At 35.0% G+C, this 15,348-nt stretch overlaps 3 protein-coding genes across 4 annotated transcripts in view; 1 reads left to right on the forward strand and 2 right to left on the reverse strand.

The window, feature by feature from the left end:
- Nucleotides 1-443: 443 nt before the first annotated feature.
- LOC136810600 (guanidinoacetate N-methyltransferase-like) lies at nt 444-1,980 on the forward strand. The gene is made up of 3 exons (XM_067067160.1): nt 444-645; nt 970-1,131; nt 1,468-1,980. Exons 1-3 carry the CDS (start codon nt 480-482, stop codon nt 1,833-1,835), a joined length of 696 nt encoding a protein of 231 aa, XP_066923261.1. The 5' UTR covers nt 444-479; the 3' UTR covers nt 1,836-1,980.
- A 3,179-nt stretch (nt 1,981-5,159) lies between these two features.
- On the reverse strand, nt 5,160-7,044 carry LOC136810607 (BTB/POZ domain-containing protein KCTD8-like). The gene is made up of 2 exons (XM_067067167.1): nt 6,942-7,044; nt 5,160-6,201 (listed from the first exon to the last, which is right to left on the reverse strand). The coding sequence occupies exon 2, from the start codon at nt 6,172-6,174 to the stop codon at nt 5,341-5,343; it is 834 nt and encodes a 277-aa protein (XP_066923268.1). The 5' UTR covers nt 6,175-6,201; nt 6,942-7,044; the 3' UTR covers nt 5,160-5,340.
- Nucleotides 7,045-7,585: 541 nt separating this feature from the next.
- LOC136810608 (transmembrane protein 33-like) overlaps nt 7,586-15,348 on the reverse strand; it is a 53,598-nt gene continuing 45,835 nt past the window's right edge. Inside the window, exons 1-9 of one of the 2 annotated variants that reach the window (XM_067067168.1) lie at nt 10,964-11,086; nt 10,191-10,285; nt 9,887-9,971; nt 9,394-9,496; nt 9,190-9,257; nt 9,014-9,045; nt 8,599-8,712; nt 8,189-8,272; nt 7,586-7,937 (exon numbers count right to left, since the gene is read on the reverse strand). In XM_067067168.1, the coding sequence (XP_066923269.1) occupies nt 7,799-7,937; nt 8,189-8,272; nt 8,599-8,712; nt 9,014-9,045; nt 9,190-9,257; nt 9,394-9,496; nt 9,887-9,971; nt 10,191-10,285; nt 10,964-11,047 (804 nt within the window). In that variant the 5' untranslated portion in view covers nt 11,048-11,086 and the 3' untranslated portion in view covers nt 7,586-7,798. Of the gene's footprint in view, nt 7,938-8,188; nt 8,273-8,598; nt 8,713-9,013; nt 9,046-9,189; nt 9,258-9,393; nt 9,497-9,886; nt 9,972-10,190; nt 10,286-10,963; nt 11,087-15,348 lie in introns of those variants that run through there. The other variant, XM_067067169.1, reaches the window with a different exon arrangement.

Here is a 15,348-nt window from a genome sequence, read left to right on the forward strand (position 1 = left end):
AATAGATAGTTTTAAAATGTTTTACCTATCCTGCAGCGAATCTTTTATTTATAATGTCAGCCATTTTGAAAAATAGTAAACTGGATGGCCACATATCAGGATGAACTGTTTTTAACAATGATTGAAATTCAGATTTGAATAACTGAACTTCTGTTCACTGTGACAGGACGAATAAAGGTAGAGGAATTCGATCGATAACAATCATTTGATGAGAATCTAGAAACAGTATAGCGGATTATATATAGGGTGTCTGTCTAGTATTGAAATTAATTTTGCATCTGACACCACGTTTGTGAACTCTGCTAGATCACTTGGCTTCAGTGTAACTAGCTAGCCTTTGGAGGTTGTTGCTTCTGACCCGATTTTCACTGGTTGGCGTTTAAATTCGATAAAAGAAGTTACGTGTTCGAAATCTATAATTCTCAACTATATTTCACATTCCTTTTTAGCTATTTCAAAAGTAAAAAAAGCAAAACAAAATGCCAGCCATTTTTGATAAAGCAGAAGATTGTCGCCCAGAATGGACCAATGCCAAAGCTGAATTCGATGATGTGGATGAGCATTTGGTTATCTGTGGAAAACCCGTCATGGAAAGATGGGAAACCCCTTACATGCATGCATTAGCTGATATTGCTGCTAGCAGAGGTTTGTTTTGAATCTGTCTATGTTTGAAACGCCTCAACAACCCATAGAAATCAATTAAAGGGAATAAATTAGATTGAAGCGCTCACAGTCCATCTCTTCCTCGTTCAAATGTTAATGATAAAAATTTGTTTGTCCTCAGCCAAAGATACGTTTTTTTATAAGAACAAATTATATAAGAAAAAAGGCTTTGATGGCCAAAATATGTAAGAAAATGTTTACCACTGGCTAAACAGGGGTCTAAGACGAAACATTTGATTTGATTTGAGTTGAGTTGTTGTAAAACTCAAAATGAAATATAAAACATCTTTAACCTTACAATACTAGGTGGTCGTGTTCTCGAGCTTGGATTCGGAATGGCAATCTCCGGATCACGTATTGAAACGTACAAAGTGGACGAGCACGTGATCGTTGAATGCAACGATGGAGTGTTCGAAAAATTGAAAGTCTTTGCTAAAAATGCACCGAACAAAGTGACACCCTTGAAAGGTAAGATAAATGTTAAACTTATTTTTGTTAGTTATTGTCATTGTACTATAAGAAATTCCTGAAAACTGAAGATTCAAAACAACTGACTCTTTTTTTCAACGAGAGATTTGCTATGATGGTAAAGGTCCCCTGTCTAAACGTCAAACCACATTTTATGCAAGACACTTTGAGTTATGGAAAGTCTACTATGTTTTATCGATTTTAACTACCCTACGATGGTATAAAAAATATACCATGACCTAATTCGTTAAAAAACACAGATCTGAATTTTCAACGGCAAATCTTCATTGGCACGAAAAAATATCGTTAATTTAAAAAAAAAAATTTAATTTTAAGGATTTTGGCAAGATGTTGTTCCCACTTTACCTGACGCAAGTTTTGACGCCATTTTGTATGACACTTTTCCCTTGTCGGACGACACGTGGCATACACATCAATTCGAATTCATCAATGGGCATGCGCAAAGGCTACTCAAACCAGGTGGTATTTTGACTTATTGCAATCTAACATCATGGGGAGAAAATTTAAAAGGGCAATATGATGATATCGAAAAAATGTTCCGAGAAACGCAAATTCCGAAATTGGAAGAAGCAGGATTTAAAAAGGAAAATATTTCTTGGAGGCTTTTGGATATTGTTCCAGAAAAAGAATGCAGATATTATCAATTTAACAAAATGTTGGCACCAACTTGTGTCAAAAAATAAACTGTATATGACCTCGTGTTAAAAGGGCACTAGCTTTGTTAATATTGTTTGTCATTGATATCTACTCTACGTATTTTTCTTTATGTAACTTTGTATATTTTTTTTTTTCATTTTTGACAGCAAAGATATTCTTCATTTTTCTTAATCATCGAGTACGATTATCACTCACAACCCCTTTCCCCGCCCTTTTCGACAACTTCTTAGGGCTAAATTCCACTCTCATAAATTTGTAAACGAAATGAAAATCTTCTTTCCTTTTTTCATAAATTAGAGCTTACTTCTTTGTTCGCCACACTGGAAACATATAAATTGTTTTCTTAAATCAGTTAAAGTTTGGTCCAAACAAATAGCACCTATGCCTAATTACAAATTGCAATTGAAATTGCCAGGGGACTTTCTGAGCAATTGTTAAATTGTCTAAGGAGATCTTAACCCTATTAATACTGGGCTTTTAGGGGCGGTTCAGAACTAGGGGTAGGAGGGGGAGGGGGCTTTTCCTGTACCAACCCCTTAAAGTTTTTATCTAGACGGTCTTTTTGGATGAAACTTGGCACCCATGATGCTTGTTATAAAGGGAGGGGGGTTTCACTTTTACGGTACGATGGCATTGGGCCTTTTCCCCGGTAAATCGGTATTACTAGAAAAAAACGACGGGATTACGGTATTTCATTTTCTACCGGTATCGGTAATTAGATAATTAGGCTTCCTTTATCGACGGTATTTGACCCAAATTTTTGTCGGTATGACGGTATTTAAGACCCCTGAACCCCCCCCCCCCCCTATTAAGGTAACTTTCGACTAAAAAGTCGAGTAAGCATTTCATGTCAAGAGTTTTATTATTTCAGAAGCTATTAGCATTAGTTTAGCATAAGATTAGGTTAACAAATCCTTTTAAAATTATCGCCCAACTTGCCTACCTTTTTTTTTTTATAAGCAAGTGTCTGGCCCTACATCAGGCTCGCATTATGCTTAGCATTCTATTGTTCTCAAACAATAGAGCCATTGTTTAGGTACCAAAAACTGAGCCTGCATATGCTTATAAACGTTATGCTTATAAAAGAAAAAACATGTATCTCCTTAAAACTCGAGCTCATTACAGTTTTGGGACCAGTGATTCCAAAAACCAGAACATTTAACTTTCTTAGAATGTTTACTTTATCCTACGCACTTAAAGAAAAACACACTAAATCCAAGGAGGGTCGTGACGAGATCACAAGGATATGTTCTTAGGGAACCCACTGCAGGTAGAATTAGGTCATAAACCGCCAAAACCGGGACAAAAATGGTGTAGAGATGAAATTTTGCACAGAGGTCCAGGAATATGTCAGGAATCACCAATAAAAAAGCCCCACCCCCAGGAAGATGGGAACACCCTCAAATCTAATAATGGCGGACATGGTACTTTCTTCTACAATTAATCAAGGCGGAACCTTGATAATTGATTTTTAATGGTTTTCAAATGTCAAAAATAACTAGACAGGGAGATTCCTATCGATGAGTAGGTAAAGAAAATGGGGTCACTTTTGAAATTTGGACCACGTGGTCCCGAGATATGACCTCTAAAGTCCAAAAAATGACGATTTTGATGACGTCAGTATTTTTACTGACATGGATAAATTGGAACGTCGATGATTTAATCATGTAGCCCTGGTCATGGGCTTTCAGAAAAATATATGATTTAGTATGTTTAAACCAACCGTTGGCGAGATATAACGATTTTAAAATAAAACAAGACGACTTAAAGTCGGAAATTTCGCCTAAAGTTTAAACTGCATGGGAAAAAACAAGAAGTAGAGATGAGAGCTAATCTGAAATCTACTTTACATCGAGCCTTGATGAAACAATTTTATATGAACAACGAGGCTCAAAATCGCTAAAAAGATAAGATCAATTCACGAACAATGGTTGTTTAATTCTTAAGAACTAATAACTGAAGGGCATATCACCATCTATAAAGAGTTGTTAATTTGATTCTTATAGAAAAAAAACCTTATCAGGGAAAACTTCGTCGGGGAAAAGTGACGAAATTTTGGCCAAGTGACGAATATTTTTCCCTGACGAGAATTTAGCCCGGCCTTAACGCCTTTACCAACTATCAGCAAGTTACGAATATTTTTCCCCGACGAAGTTTTCCCCGATAATGTAAATATGTTCATATGTGCGCCATCCCTTGATTACTTTGTAAGAACTAATTACCGAAGGGTATATCACCGTTTATCAAGAGTTATTGATTTGATTCTTATAAAGTATATGCTTATAAGAAAAATAAATATGATCATATTGTGCGCCATCCCTTGTTTACTTTGTAAGAACTAATTACCAAAAGGTATATCACCATCTATCAAGAGTTATTGATTGGATTCTTATAAAGTATATGCTTATAAGAAAATAAAGAAAAAATCCAAACTGTGAAGCTAAAGAACACAAAGATATATGACGCAATCCAAAGAAAATCCGGGAAAATCGTCTGTGGTTATACGTGCGTGTAATTTGTAAATTAAATTTAGTGAGTTCGTCCACCGTATCGAGAACTTTCGTTTTCTAAATTTTTCATTGCACCGCCGCGAAAGACGATTGTAAACATAGTAAACCATATATTTTTCTGAAAGCTCATGATCAGGGCTACATGATGAGCACGTCGACGTTCCGATTTATCGCTCTTAGTAAAAATGCTGATGTCATCAAAATCGTCATTTTTTGGACTTTAGAGGTCCAAGTGGTCCAAATTTTCTGACCCCATTTTCTTTATCTACGCATCAAGAGGAATCTTCCTGTTCAATTATTTTTGACATTTGAAAACCATTAACAATCAGTTATCAAGGGTCCCCCCTTGATTAATTGTAGAAAAAAGTACCATGTCCGCCATTATGGATTTGAGGGTGTTCCCATCTTCCTGGGGGCGGGGCTTTTTATTTGGTGATTCCTGACATGTTCCTGGACCTCTGTGCAAAATTTCATCTCTACACCATTTTTTTCTGGGTAGTTATGCAATTCTACCTGACTACAGTGCCCCTAATAACTTCCGGGACCATAAAAAATTGGCTGATGATAGATTCTATTTTTGAGGGCTCCGTTCTTTGTTAGTAAGATAAAGAACTATAAAAATAGAAGAAGACGTATCTTGAACATTGAAACTTATTGCAACATAAAAATTAAGCATAATTTCTAAAAATAAGTTAGTAATGAAACAACCATTACAAGTATTAAGCCCAAAATATTTCTAAACAATAAAACAAATTTTGGTCGAAACTGATAAAAACATTTCCTTTTTGTATATCATTAAGTTAAGGAGAAGGGTTTCAATGTACGCTATCTACTTTTTCAAAAAAGGAACAATGTCTTCTCTTAAACAAAAGTCACTGTAACAGGCATAGTTTGCCTAAGATGTAGAATTCAACTGCTGGTAAAATCCAACACAATAGACTTCATCTTACAAAAAGTACTACTCAAATAGCGATTCGGTTATTGAGAGCCTTTGTGGGTCTTAAAAGTATTTCGTGTTCAATTATTCTCTGAAGAAAACATAATTAGTGAAATGGTTCCATTTGGTTTCTTCGGATTCTGGGTCATAACCAGCCCCTCCTGCAGCTGACGTGACCATTTTAAAATTTGATTCATGGAGTCTATCGAAGGCCATTTCCAAGTGAGGATGCTTAAGATAGAAACGACTTGAATAACAATCTGTTTTCCGATCGGGATCACGTGTTTCGTTTAGTGTGTCTGAAAACACTTCACGACTTAATCCGACATTTCCACAAACTAAGATACGTTGAAGTTTGCGGAACTTAATATCAGCGATCCCGTCACGGCCGAAAGCATACGTACCACGAACGCAAAGCGTGATAAAACCACTCGTACGAGATGTAGGTCCTCTCGGGTCTTTACGCGTAGGCTTTTTCAACAATTTACAGAGTCCTTTCAATCTGAAATACTCAGCTTCTACTAACAACCGATCCGCCTCTTCGAACTTTTTAGGTAACGTCAGTCCGTCGTTGCGAAGATAATCCAATACGTACCGAAACAAAGCACCGTCGCGATCAATAAAATATCTACCACGACTGTCTTTAGATACTCGGATGTTGCCAGTAAACATACTTGTCAAAAGAGAGCCAGATTCAAATAAAAGTGTGGAGAGGGTTGTTGTGTAGTAGTGTCCACCAACATTGAGTTCAATCACTTGCGGTACGTTTGATAACTCATTCGAACTGCCACCGTTACTTCCTGACGCCATGTTTGATTGAAAGAATTTACTTTTGGTGTTCAACGAAGACGATTGACTGTTATTATATTTATTACTATAGATAGATTCGATAGTTGGTAGGATGAAATTCGATTGCATCAGGTGGCCATATGAAAACACATCAAACTTTAACAAAATATAAAAATGTACAAAAGGAAATTTTTTACTTTCCCTCTGTTTTCGTTTTTTCCCCTTACTCACCCACAGTGTACTTACTCTTCAGGCTAAGAATTTTCACAATATTTCCCTTTTCTTTTCTTTTCAGTTTGGTCTGCTATAACCGAGAAAATATTTTTCAAACAATGGTCAGCTAGCCCCTCATATCATATCCCTGTTTACAAATTCTCCCCTTTTTTGCTTCAATCCCTGTTAAATTTTTTTGTTCTTCACATCTAATTCGAATTATTATCTCTCTCATGAAAAAGAAAAGGAAAAAAAAATAAAAAAAGAGCAAAATAATTGGTAGTCAAATATTTGATGAAATCTCTAACAACGATACCAAGATTTACTTGAAATGTAGTGATGAAAAAAAATATTTGAATTACTAAACTTTTTGTGTAATACTTTCATGAAAATATCCACCACAGAATCTTTCCTCGTTCTCGTAATTTTTTTTTCCGGAAAAAAAATATTACAAAAAAGGTGAAAAATATCACACTGTTTTCCACCCATTACTCCAGGTGACTTTAATATTCGCTCCTTAATATTTCCAAATTAAAAACCTCTCTCTTTCACCCAAAGATTTTTTAAAACAGCAGTGTGACAAAAATAAAAATAAATCTTCCTCTGTTCTGGTTGATAAGGGCTGTTCTTTTTTTTAGGGTTAAAAATTAAAATACACAAACAAAAGAAATTTGTTAACTTACAAAGGTTTGTTTGCAGGTGTTTATCCTTCTCAAGTGAAAACTGGAGTAGCTTCTTCGAGTTGAAAATACGATGGTCGCTGTATCCTAAAACCAAGACAGAAACATGAACTTTGTAAATGTTAAAATGATACAAGAAAAACACTTTCTCGATTTTCCCTCTAGTAAATTAAGGAGCAGGAAAGAAAGAAAAGCCATCTGCCAATAATTCTAGACTGAAAAAAGGAAGAAAAACAAAATATTACAATTATGTGAAAAGTTGGGATATCGATTAGCTGAAAAGAAATATATATGAGAAAATTCTGAAAAACTAGTTCCTTCTTTACTTTGCGGTGTTTCAAATCTATATTACTCGCCTAAATAGAGGAACATTTATCATTAAGAAACCTCTTTAATCATACTACCAAGGGAGGCGAACCGGGGCCAGAAAAAGTCTTATAAAGTGCTTATCTTATGCTTATCTCATATTGAAAAAGTCTAGTTTTTAATAATTTGTAGTTCATATGAGTACTTTCAAAGATTATTTTCAAAACTATATTCCCTTAAGACTGACGATCATCCGAAAGCCTCAGACAAAGTAAAAGAAAAGTCAATAAAATGAATGGAAGAAAAAGGAGAACGAAATAATATCACAAACGAACAAGAGCTTATTCTTCTTATCGTATATTTCCTGGTTTACATCAAATTCTTTAATATATACAAAACTAATTTTTAGATAATCACTCTACAAGTGCGAGGGAAATGTGAAAAATAAAGCTAGTTATTTATACTATTCCTTAAGGCCGAAAGGTTACTTCAATGAGGGAACAGAATCGAGCATTGTTGTCCAATCAGCATTCAGAATTGAAAAGAAGAACCAATCACTGTGCAGGGGCAGCAGCTGGGGCTAAACGAGCGGCTAATGAAATAATACTGATTAATAAATTTCGAGCAAATCCTGGGCATTTTGGATGGTTTGACAATTGAATGATTGCAACACGAAATTGTTCAAACGCCATTCTAAAAATAAGAACATTCTTTTAGGAAATCTTAGGGTCAGACACTGACAAAAAGCTTACCTTTTCAAAGTACTACAGTGTAGATTGTCTGGTACAATATTTCCGCACATTCTTTAAATGAGCTCTTTTACATTTTATTCTTCTCAAAATAGCTCAATTTTTGTAACATAACACAAACACCACATTCATTTTCAAAATGCCCTGTGAGGGAGGATTTTATGTGTATTGATAAATCAGTGACAATAATTTTACCTGGAGTATGGGTTCCTTTGCGAAGTATAGCGTAATTGTAAGAACCGATAGTAAAAGAAGGGCACCAGCATGGAAGCTTGTCCACTAGAAAAGGAAAAAAAAAAAGACCAAACAACATTAAAATTACTATGTTATGCATAGTAGACAGCTCATGTGAACAGGCTGACCTAGGTAAGTCTAAACAGTTTTTGACCAATCCAATACTAAAAAAAGATCAAATAAAGTTCATGAAGTCAAGCCCCAATTTAAAGTTATTTTGGCCCCAGGCTTCTTTTTGGTTGACTACTGTCCGCTAAAGCATGTCCCGAGTTTTTAAAAAGGCAGGGAGCACTTTAAAACTCTGTGTAAAATCCGAACATGGACAGAAAAAGGCTGCAAATAGTGACTTTTTCTCACGAATTTAAACCTACCTTATGACCATAAGAATAGACACGACAAAGACGACGATTTCATTTGTTGCAACAAATAAAAAGATTTGACGCTGCATCTCCGAATTCGTTAATTTGTTGATATATTGATGGAGTCTGAAAATGAAACACACAACAACGTCAACCCTATATTTTGAATTAACTAATAAATATATATCGAATTAAGTTAGGGAAAGGTGAATATTACGTCAAGCTCTTCGTAGACTGAATATTACCAATGTGTATCTAAGACGCTAAGAGCACCGCAAAACCCAAAACGCATCATGTATTAAATATCATATTTAGGGGCAGTTCATTCGGTTTGCTCTAGTTAATAATTTCACAGGAATGGCCAATGAATTGAATGAAATGAACTGAGATAAAAATTTAATAAATTACAAGAAGAGGTAATATTTACTTTTGGGCTAGAGCGCCATTGCTACCACTTGCCTAAAAAGTGAAAGTGAAAGTGAAAGGGAAAGTGAAAATTAAAATGAAATTAATAAATACATAAACCAAGCCCATTGTTAGATTGCCAACAAGATTTTCAGTAATTCGAAGAAACCGAGTTTCAAAAAGGAATAGCAAACTTACGTTCAGTACTTTCTTGGTGTATGAAGATGCGTGCATTAGAGCGAAGAGGAATATCGGTGATAATACCACTGCAAGTCTTTGTCAAGGAAAAATACACAGTCAAATAAAATGAATACATTGTGTGAAAAAAAAATTCCAAAATCTGAGATTCTAATATAAATAAGACAGAACCAAAAGTGAACAAAAAAGTATTTGAAAAGATACTGGTAGCAGAACCTGCCATCAGGAATAAGACACTGTAAAGAAGGTAATGTAAACTATCTTCCACCATCAGCCTCCTTGCGAAAACCATGCTGAATTCAATGCCCTGTAAAACATAAACGTTATTACGCACCTGTCTGACAGCCTCGGTGGAACAACTTCCGAAAGTGGGAATGAAAAACTCTGTCGAAATCCCAATGGGGATTTCCATTGAATTCTAAAATGGGGGTGAAAACAAAGAAAACAAAGCCAATTTCCCAGCGGGGATGAACTTGTAAGTTATTTTTCCCACCAAGGACGAAATTTTTGACAATTTTTCTAGTGGGACGGAGTCCTACCGGTTATGTGACACAGGGTTGTATAATTGGTAAGTCTGAAAACAAGAGATCTAAGTTTAAATGGGTCACTAACAATGAGCACATTTTTCAAAAGGTACTCAATTAACTAAACGATTATGGCTGCATCTTCATTTTTAATCATTTTTAATGTAACTCACAGGTAATCTCTGATGAAGCCTCAATGCCGAAATAGCTGCGGAACCAAGGAGCACCCGTTTATAAGAATTCCTACTAACGTCAGGCCTGAAAGAATAAAATATATTAATCTGGCAGGTTGAAAAAGTAGTAATTTTACACGACCTTGAAAAAGTCTTGATTAAAATGAATTTGCTCAGGCTACTCGATTAAATGAATATCAGTGGCCTGCCTCAAATAGCTATGGTTCTACTGAATAGATGAAGTATTAAGTCTAGAGTGTTGTCTATTTAGTCAATACAAATTTTAGAAAATATTAGCACTTACCCCATCAAGGGCACAATGTACAAAAATGTACTGACAACAATGTACAATCTGATCAACCATAACACAGTTGCACTCCGGTCTTGCATCAAAAAGTTCTAAAAAAAATTCATACTGCATATGTCACCCTCATTTTTCGCTTTTTAAAAATTCTTCAAAATTGACGTTTTTTGGGCATAACTATAGAACTAATCAAGTAAAATTAAAAAGTAATACATCAACATTTAAGCTAGGCTTCCAGTAGTTGCCCAATAATAAATCCTCTGTCCATAAATTCAATAATGTTCATTATCAGAGTGAAACAGCTTTTTTATAAGATTAACATTAAATGCCCGGGGGGTACTAGGTTTGCGAGGTGACGGGTATGTCCGAGCCGAAAATCGAAAATCGACCCTTTGAGAGACAAAATTTTGGTGATTTTGGGACCCTTTGAGAGACTTTTTCCTAAATTTTGGTCCGTTTTTTCCAAATTTTGGTTTGATTGTCACCAAATTTTGGTCAAAATTTTTGGAATTCGTGACCCTTTGAGAGAGAAATTTTTGATTTTCGTGAATTTGGGACCCTTTCAGAGACTAACTTTTGAATTTGTACCCCTTTGAGAGACTTTTGAGGAATGAGAAAAGGTACCCTTATGGCTCGCACATACCCGGCACCCATTTTGCCTAAGTACCCCCCCCCCCGGATTAAATGTTAATAATACAATACATATGAAATTTTCATAAGAAAAATTTTAGTTGTTTTTTCTGTTCATCATAAGATATATAATGTTTTAAAACCTGTATTCCAACTGCTTCATTAGCAGCATTGTTACTTCGATTTTCTTGATTGTCACTACTGGCTGAATTCTCACTATCTGCCATTTTTACTTGTTATTAAAAAATGTATCACTATCAATCTAAATAAAATGAAGCAAAAAACGAATTAAAGGAAAAATAAAAAGACCTCAGACATACAATGCAATGTCTTTAAATTTTAGAGTCGCATGTACATAAAGAGGTACACCCTTAAAAATTTTAAGAGCCATTTTCTGTAGAATGAGGCAGGTCAAGGAAGTGATATCCTCAGATTTTTCTAATTTTTGGGTACTTTGTTCAAATACATAAAAATAGCATCTTGTGAAATTTTTTTCAAAAATCTCATCTTGTTCCCAATTATATGGGCCTTTGAAATTTGGGCAAAAAAAGTACACTTTTGACAAATCTTTGACTTCAAGAGCAGTTTTAAACATGATCAAGTTTTAGATTCATCCAAAGATGTCAGTCAAAAATAGTGTGAACTTTTAAAAAAAGCTTTAAAAATAATGAAAAAAGTTATATATTTAGCCATAATTTCATAGAAAATTAATATTTTTAACTAAAATTTTGAAGGATGATGGGAAATACTACTAAGAAAAACTTAGAAAAATCAGAATTGTAAAATGAGCAAAATTGGCGGCTTCAGATTGGTTTTTGTTGTCTTTAAAAAAATGTCAGCCACCAAGTGGTACATTATAGAATTGAAACAGTTCTTTCAGTTTTGAAACAAAGTCATGTTAGCTCATTATATGATCAATAAATGTACATAGATTTCACTAAGTAAAATGTTCATATTGATGGCTGATGCTGACCTAATTTTGAGTCGCCAAATGGTACATATAAGAAATGGCGTTTAAGACAAGATCAATATTTTTGAGATACAAAATGGCAATGTCCAAAAAGTGACAGAGCCCGATTTTCGAATCAGGGTATCCGTGGGTTAAAACTCCTTGCAGGTCTAAATAACTTGGCAATTCATCGAATCTTATCTACCTTAATGCCCTTAATTTTTGCGCGCCCTTAATTTCCGCGCACTACCACTGCGCGGAAATTAAAGGGTGCGCGAAAAAGGCCTATTTTCGCGCCCTAGGCCACACAAAAATTGAAAGGTGCGCCAATTAGCAATTTATAAGGAATTTTTAGTCCCTTATAGCTTAAGGATCGCCTCTTCTCTTTGCTCCCGCCCCTCACCAAAAATAAGAGTATAAAAAGAAGAAAATAGGTTTTTTATAGTTAATTTTTCACAGTCATGAAAGAAGCAATATAACTTGTGTCTCCCAATTAATCATGATTTTTGATAAAAATATGTTATTCATAGTACAGTGGAGCCTCTAATTAGCAGACACCATTGGGGAAACAGATTAATGTCCGCTAATTAGAGTGTCCGCCTTTTGGAGACTTTTTTATGATGATTTGACTAGAAAACAGCCAAAAAGAATATGTAAAACTAGCCGGTGCCCGGCGTCGCACACCGGTTTAGCTGTTTGCTGAACGCATTTAAAATCCTTTGAGATGTTGGGAAGGTGGCTTCAACACGATGAAATCAAAGTTTGACTCTATCCCTCCCGGGTGATGTATCTTTTAACCATATTTTGAAAAAGATTTTTGTGGCAAAAATGATCAGAAAACAGAAAGGGCGTCATTCCCAAATTACACCATACCGGCGACCAGCGACGTCCGAGACGGCTCTGCAATTAGATTTTTTTCTCGCTTTGCCGTAGTTCTTGATGTTTAGGAAAACTTTGATGTCAAGATAAGCGGAGTGAAATAATAGACATGACACGCGATTCGTCGAAAAAAGGCAGCCCGGGGAAGAAGGGTATGGGTATGGGTATGTGCCGGCCTTAAGGGTGCTTTTTTTGAAACATGGCAGTTTGAAAAATCGGAAGATCAAACTTCAGTCCCACTAAGAATTGGAAAAATAGGAACATTTCAACTTTTTACCCCCAGAAAGATAGAAATTTGGTCAAATTAGTTCCAAAAACCATACCAACCATAGTCTCCCCGGAAGGCAGCTAGGACAGGCAGAGAAAAAAGCGTGATAGCGCAATTTTATGTTGCTTTTTATAAAATAACTTCGTCATAACTTCAATAATTTTTCAAATTCAACAATGACTTGGATTTACAGCAAAATAATAATCGACATACATGTTTAAAGGTCCCTTTTTACGAAGTAAGAATTCTAGTTTTTACCACCTTTCGAATGTATTTTTAATGTTGCTGTTGTTCTAACAAAAGAAAAGAAAGAAAAAAAAAGAAAAAAGTCTAATCTATCAATCAAAACAAAGTTTTCATAAAACGGCGCGAATCTGATTTAACACATTTGTGGAGCAAGAAGCAAAAGTCATCTTTTAAAAGAACAAAACATTGCTTGCGAAAACGAAAGTGACACACAAACAAACAAAATGACATACAGATTACGGCTATTAATATATAGATATGTAAAGAGAAACAAATTTTAGGATGCGTGAAAATTGATAATAATAGGGGTGCGCGAAAGGTCGTTATTAGGGGGTGCGCAAAAATTAAAGGCACAAAAATTAAAGGGCTCGAAAATGATAGGCGCGCAAAAATTAAGGGCATTAAGGTATTTTGATAAATATATTTTTGCTTTGAAGCATTCATTTTTTTTAATTTTCAAAAGGTGTGGTGGTCATTGCTATTGACTCCCGTCCCTGAGGTCTGAGTTCGATTCCCACTGTGGTACTACGGTGGACACATCTTGTTTGGGTCAACCCATACCATCACCTCTGATACAAGAGTGTGGGTGATATGCCAGACATTGTGGTGTGAGGTGTCACTCATCATGTTCTGCATCTGCGGCGAGCTGCTCTCTCCCAACTATGGTTCAAAGGTCATCACTATGCATCATGGTATCTGTGTCTCGCATGCACAGAACCAGCAAAGTCTTGACAGCGCTATAAGCGCTCTGACTTGAAAAAGGAGGAATTTCTACTTTGTAGGACCCATTCCCCGAAGGAGATATCAAACCATTCTATTTGATCTGACAAAAGGAAGTAACCATCAATTTTTGAAAATTCATATTTTTGCAAAAATCAACTCCTAAGAGTCGGGCTTGTGTTTTCCAGTAGTTGATTTCTAATAAACGACTATTCTTTATCATTTTTTTTGGACTAAAGTTTCATTTTATTTTCTGACAAAAGGAAGTATATAAGTCACTTACTTCTTTTTATAGCTTGAAAAATGAAAATTGCTTGCAATATTTTGCAGTTTATTTTCTGACAAAAAGAAGTATATATTCTTGAAGGAAAAACATCAGAAACAAACCCAAAGACCAAAAGGTGTATTTTGTTGTTGATAATCGATCCTGCGAAGATGAAAAAATTTCTAATCGTAATCCTCAAAAATCGAAGTTCCAGCCTCACTGATAAGTGGTGAAAAAACAAAAGCAGCTGTCTTGCAAAGGTTGAAAAAGCAACATACTCAAACAAGAGTTATAGAAACAGAGTTTTTGATTCATTTAAATGAATGGAAATATAATAATAAAATTCAAAAACTCTGCAAAATCACGATGCAACATATCTCATCTTCTTTGCAAAATAATTAGTTTAAACAAGTGTTTTGAATCTTTAAGTAAATACAAATGTTTTACTTTGCTTGCACAAATTATACTTTAAAAAGTAGAAAATTAATCGTAGGTATATCCAGAGGGTGTCAATCGAACAACTTTGAACAAAAATTGCAATCGAACCAATCGAACGTAAGCGAACGCAATCGAATAATTGCGATTCGATTGTCGAACGTAATCGAATCCCAATCGAACGGTCAATTCCTAGGTAATATTCAATTATGTTTGATTGCGTTCGAGTAAGGTTAGATTAGTTCGATTGATAATAGTTGACTATGTTTGATTGTTTTGATTGATTGTCAATTACATTTGATTAATCTTCGATTTCGTTCGATTACGATTATGTTTGATGAGTTTGATTGCGATTAAATTAAATTGGATCACTCCGTTAGAGCTTTTTAGTGTGGGCGGCCGAGCATTTAAGTACTGTACGAAATGCAATTGAATCAACTGAACGTAATCCACGTGCGAAATGCGAAAATCGATTTTAGCAAAATCTTTTTGAAAAATGACCCTAAAAGATTTGACTATATCTTTTTATTCCATGAAGAGATTACTTTCAAATAAAAAATATATTGACAATGAATGGGTAAGCTTTCTAGAAATCCAAACATAAATTGCATAGCTTTTACCAAGAAATAGCACTTTAGGATCAGAAACAATCAAAACCAGCTTTTTCCAATTTTCTTCGAGTTACAGGAATTAATTCCTTGTTTGTTTTGATCTGAAATTTTCAGTAGGGGTACGGCCAATCATGGTTCTCTTGCTCATATCAGGG

Source organism: Clytia hemisphaerica, unplaced genomic scaffold, assembly GCF_902728285.1.
Source record: "Clytia hemisphaerica strain Z4C2 unplaced genomic scaffold, Clytia hemisphaerica genome assembly, whole genome shotgun sequence".
In the NCBI taxonomy this organism is placed as follows: domain Eukaryota; kingdom Metazoa; phylum Cnidaria; class Hydrozoa; order Leptothecata; family Clytiidae; genus Clytia; species Clytia hemisphaerica.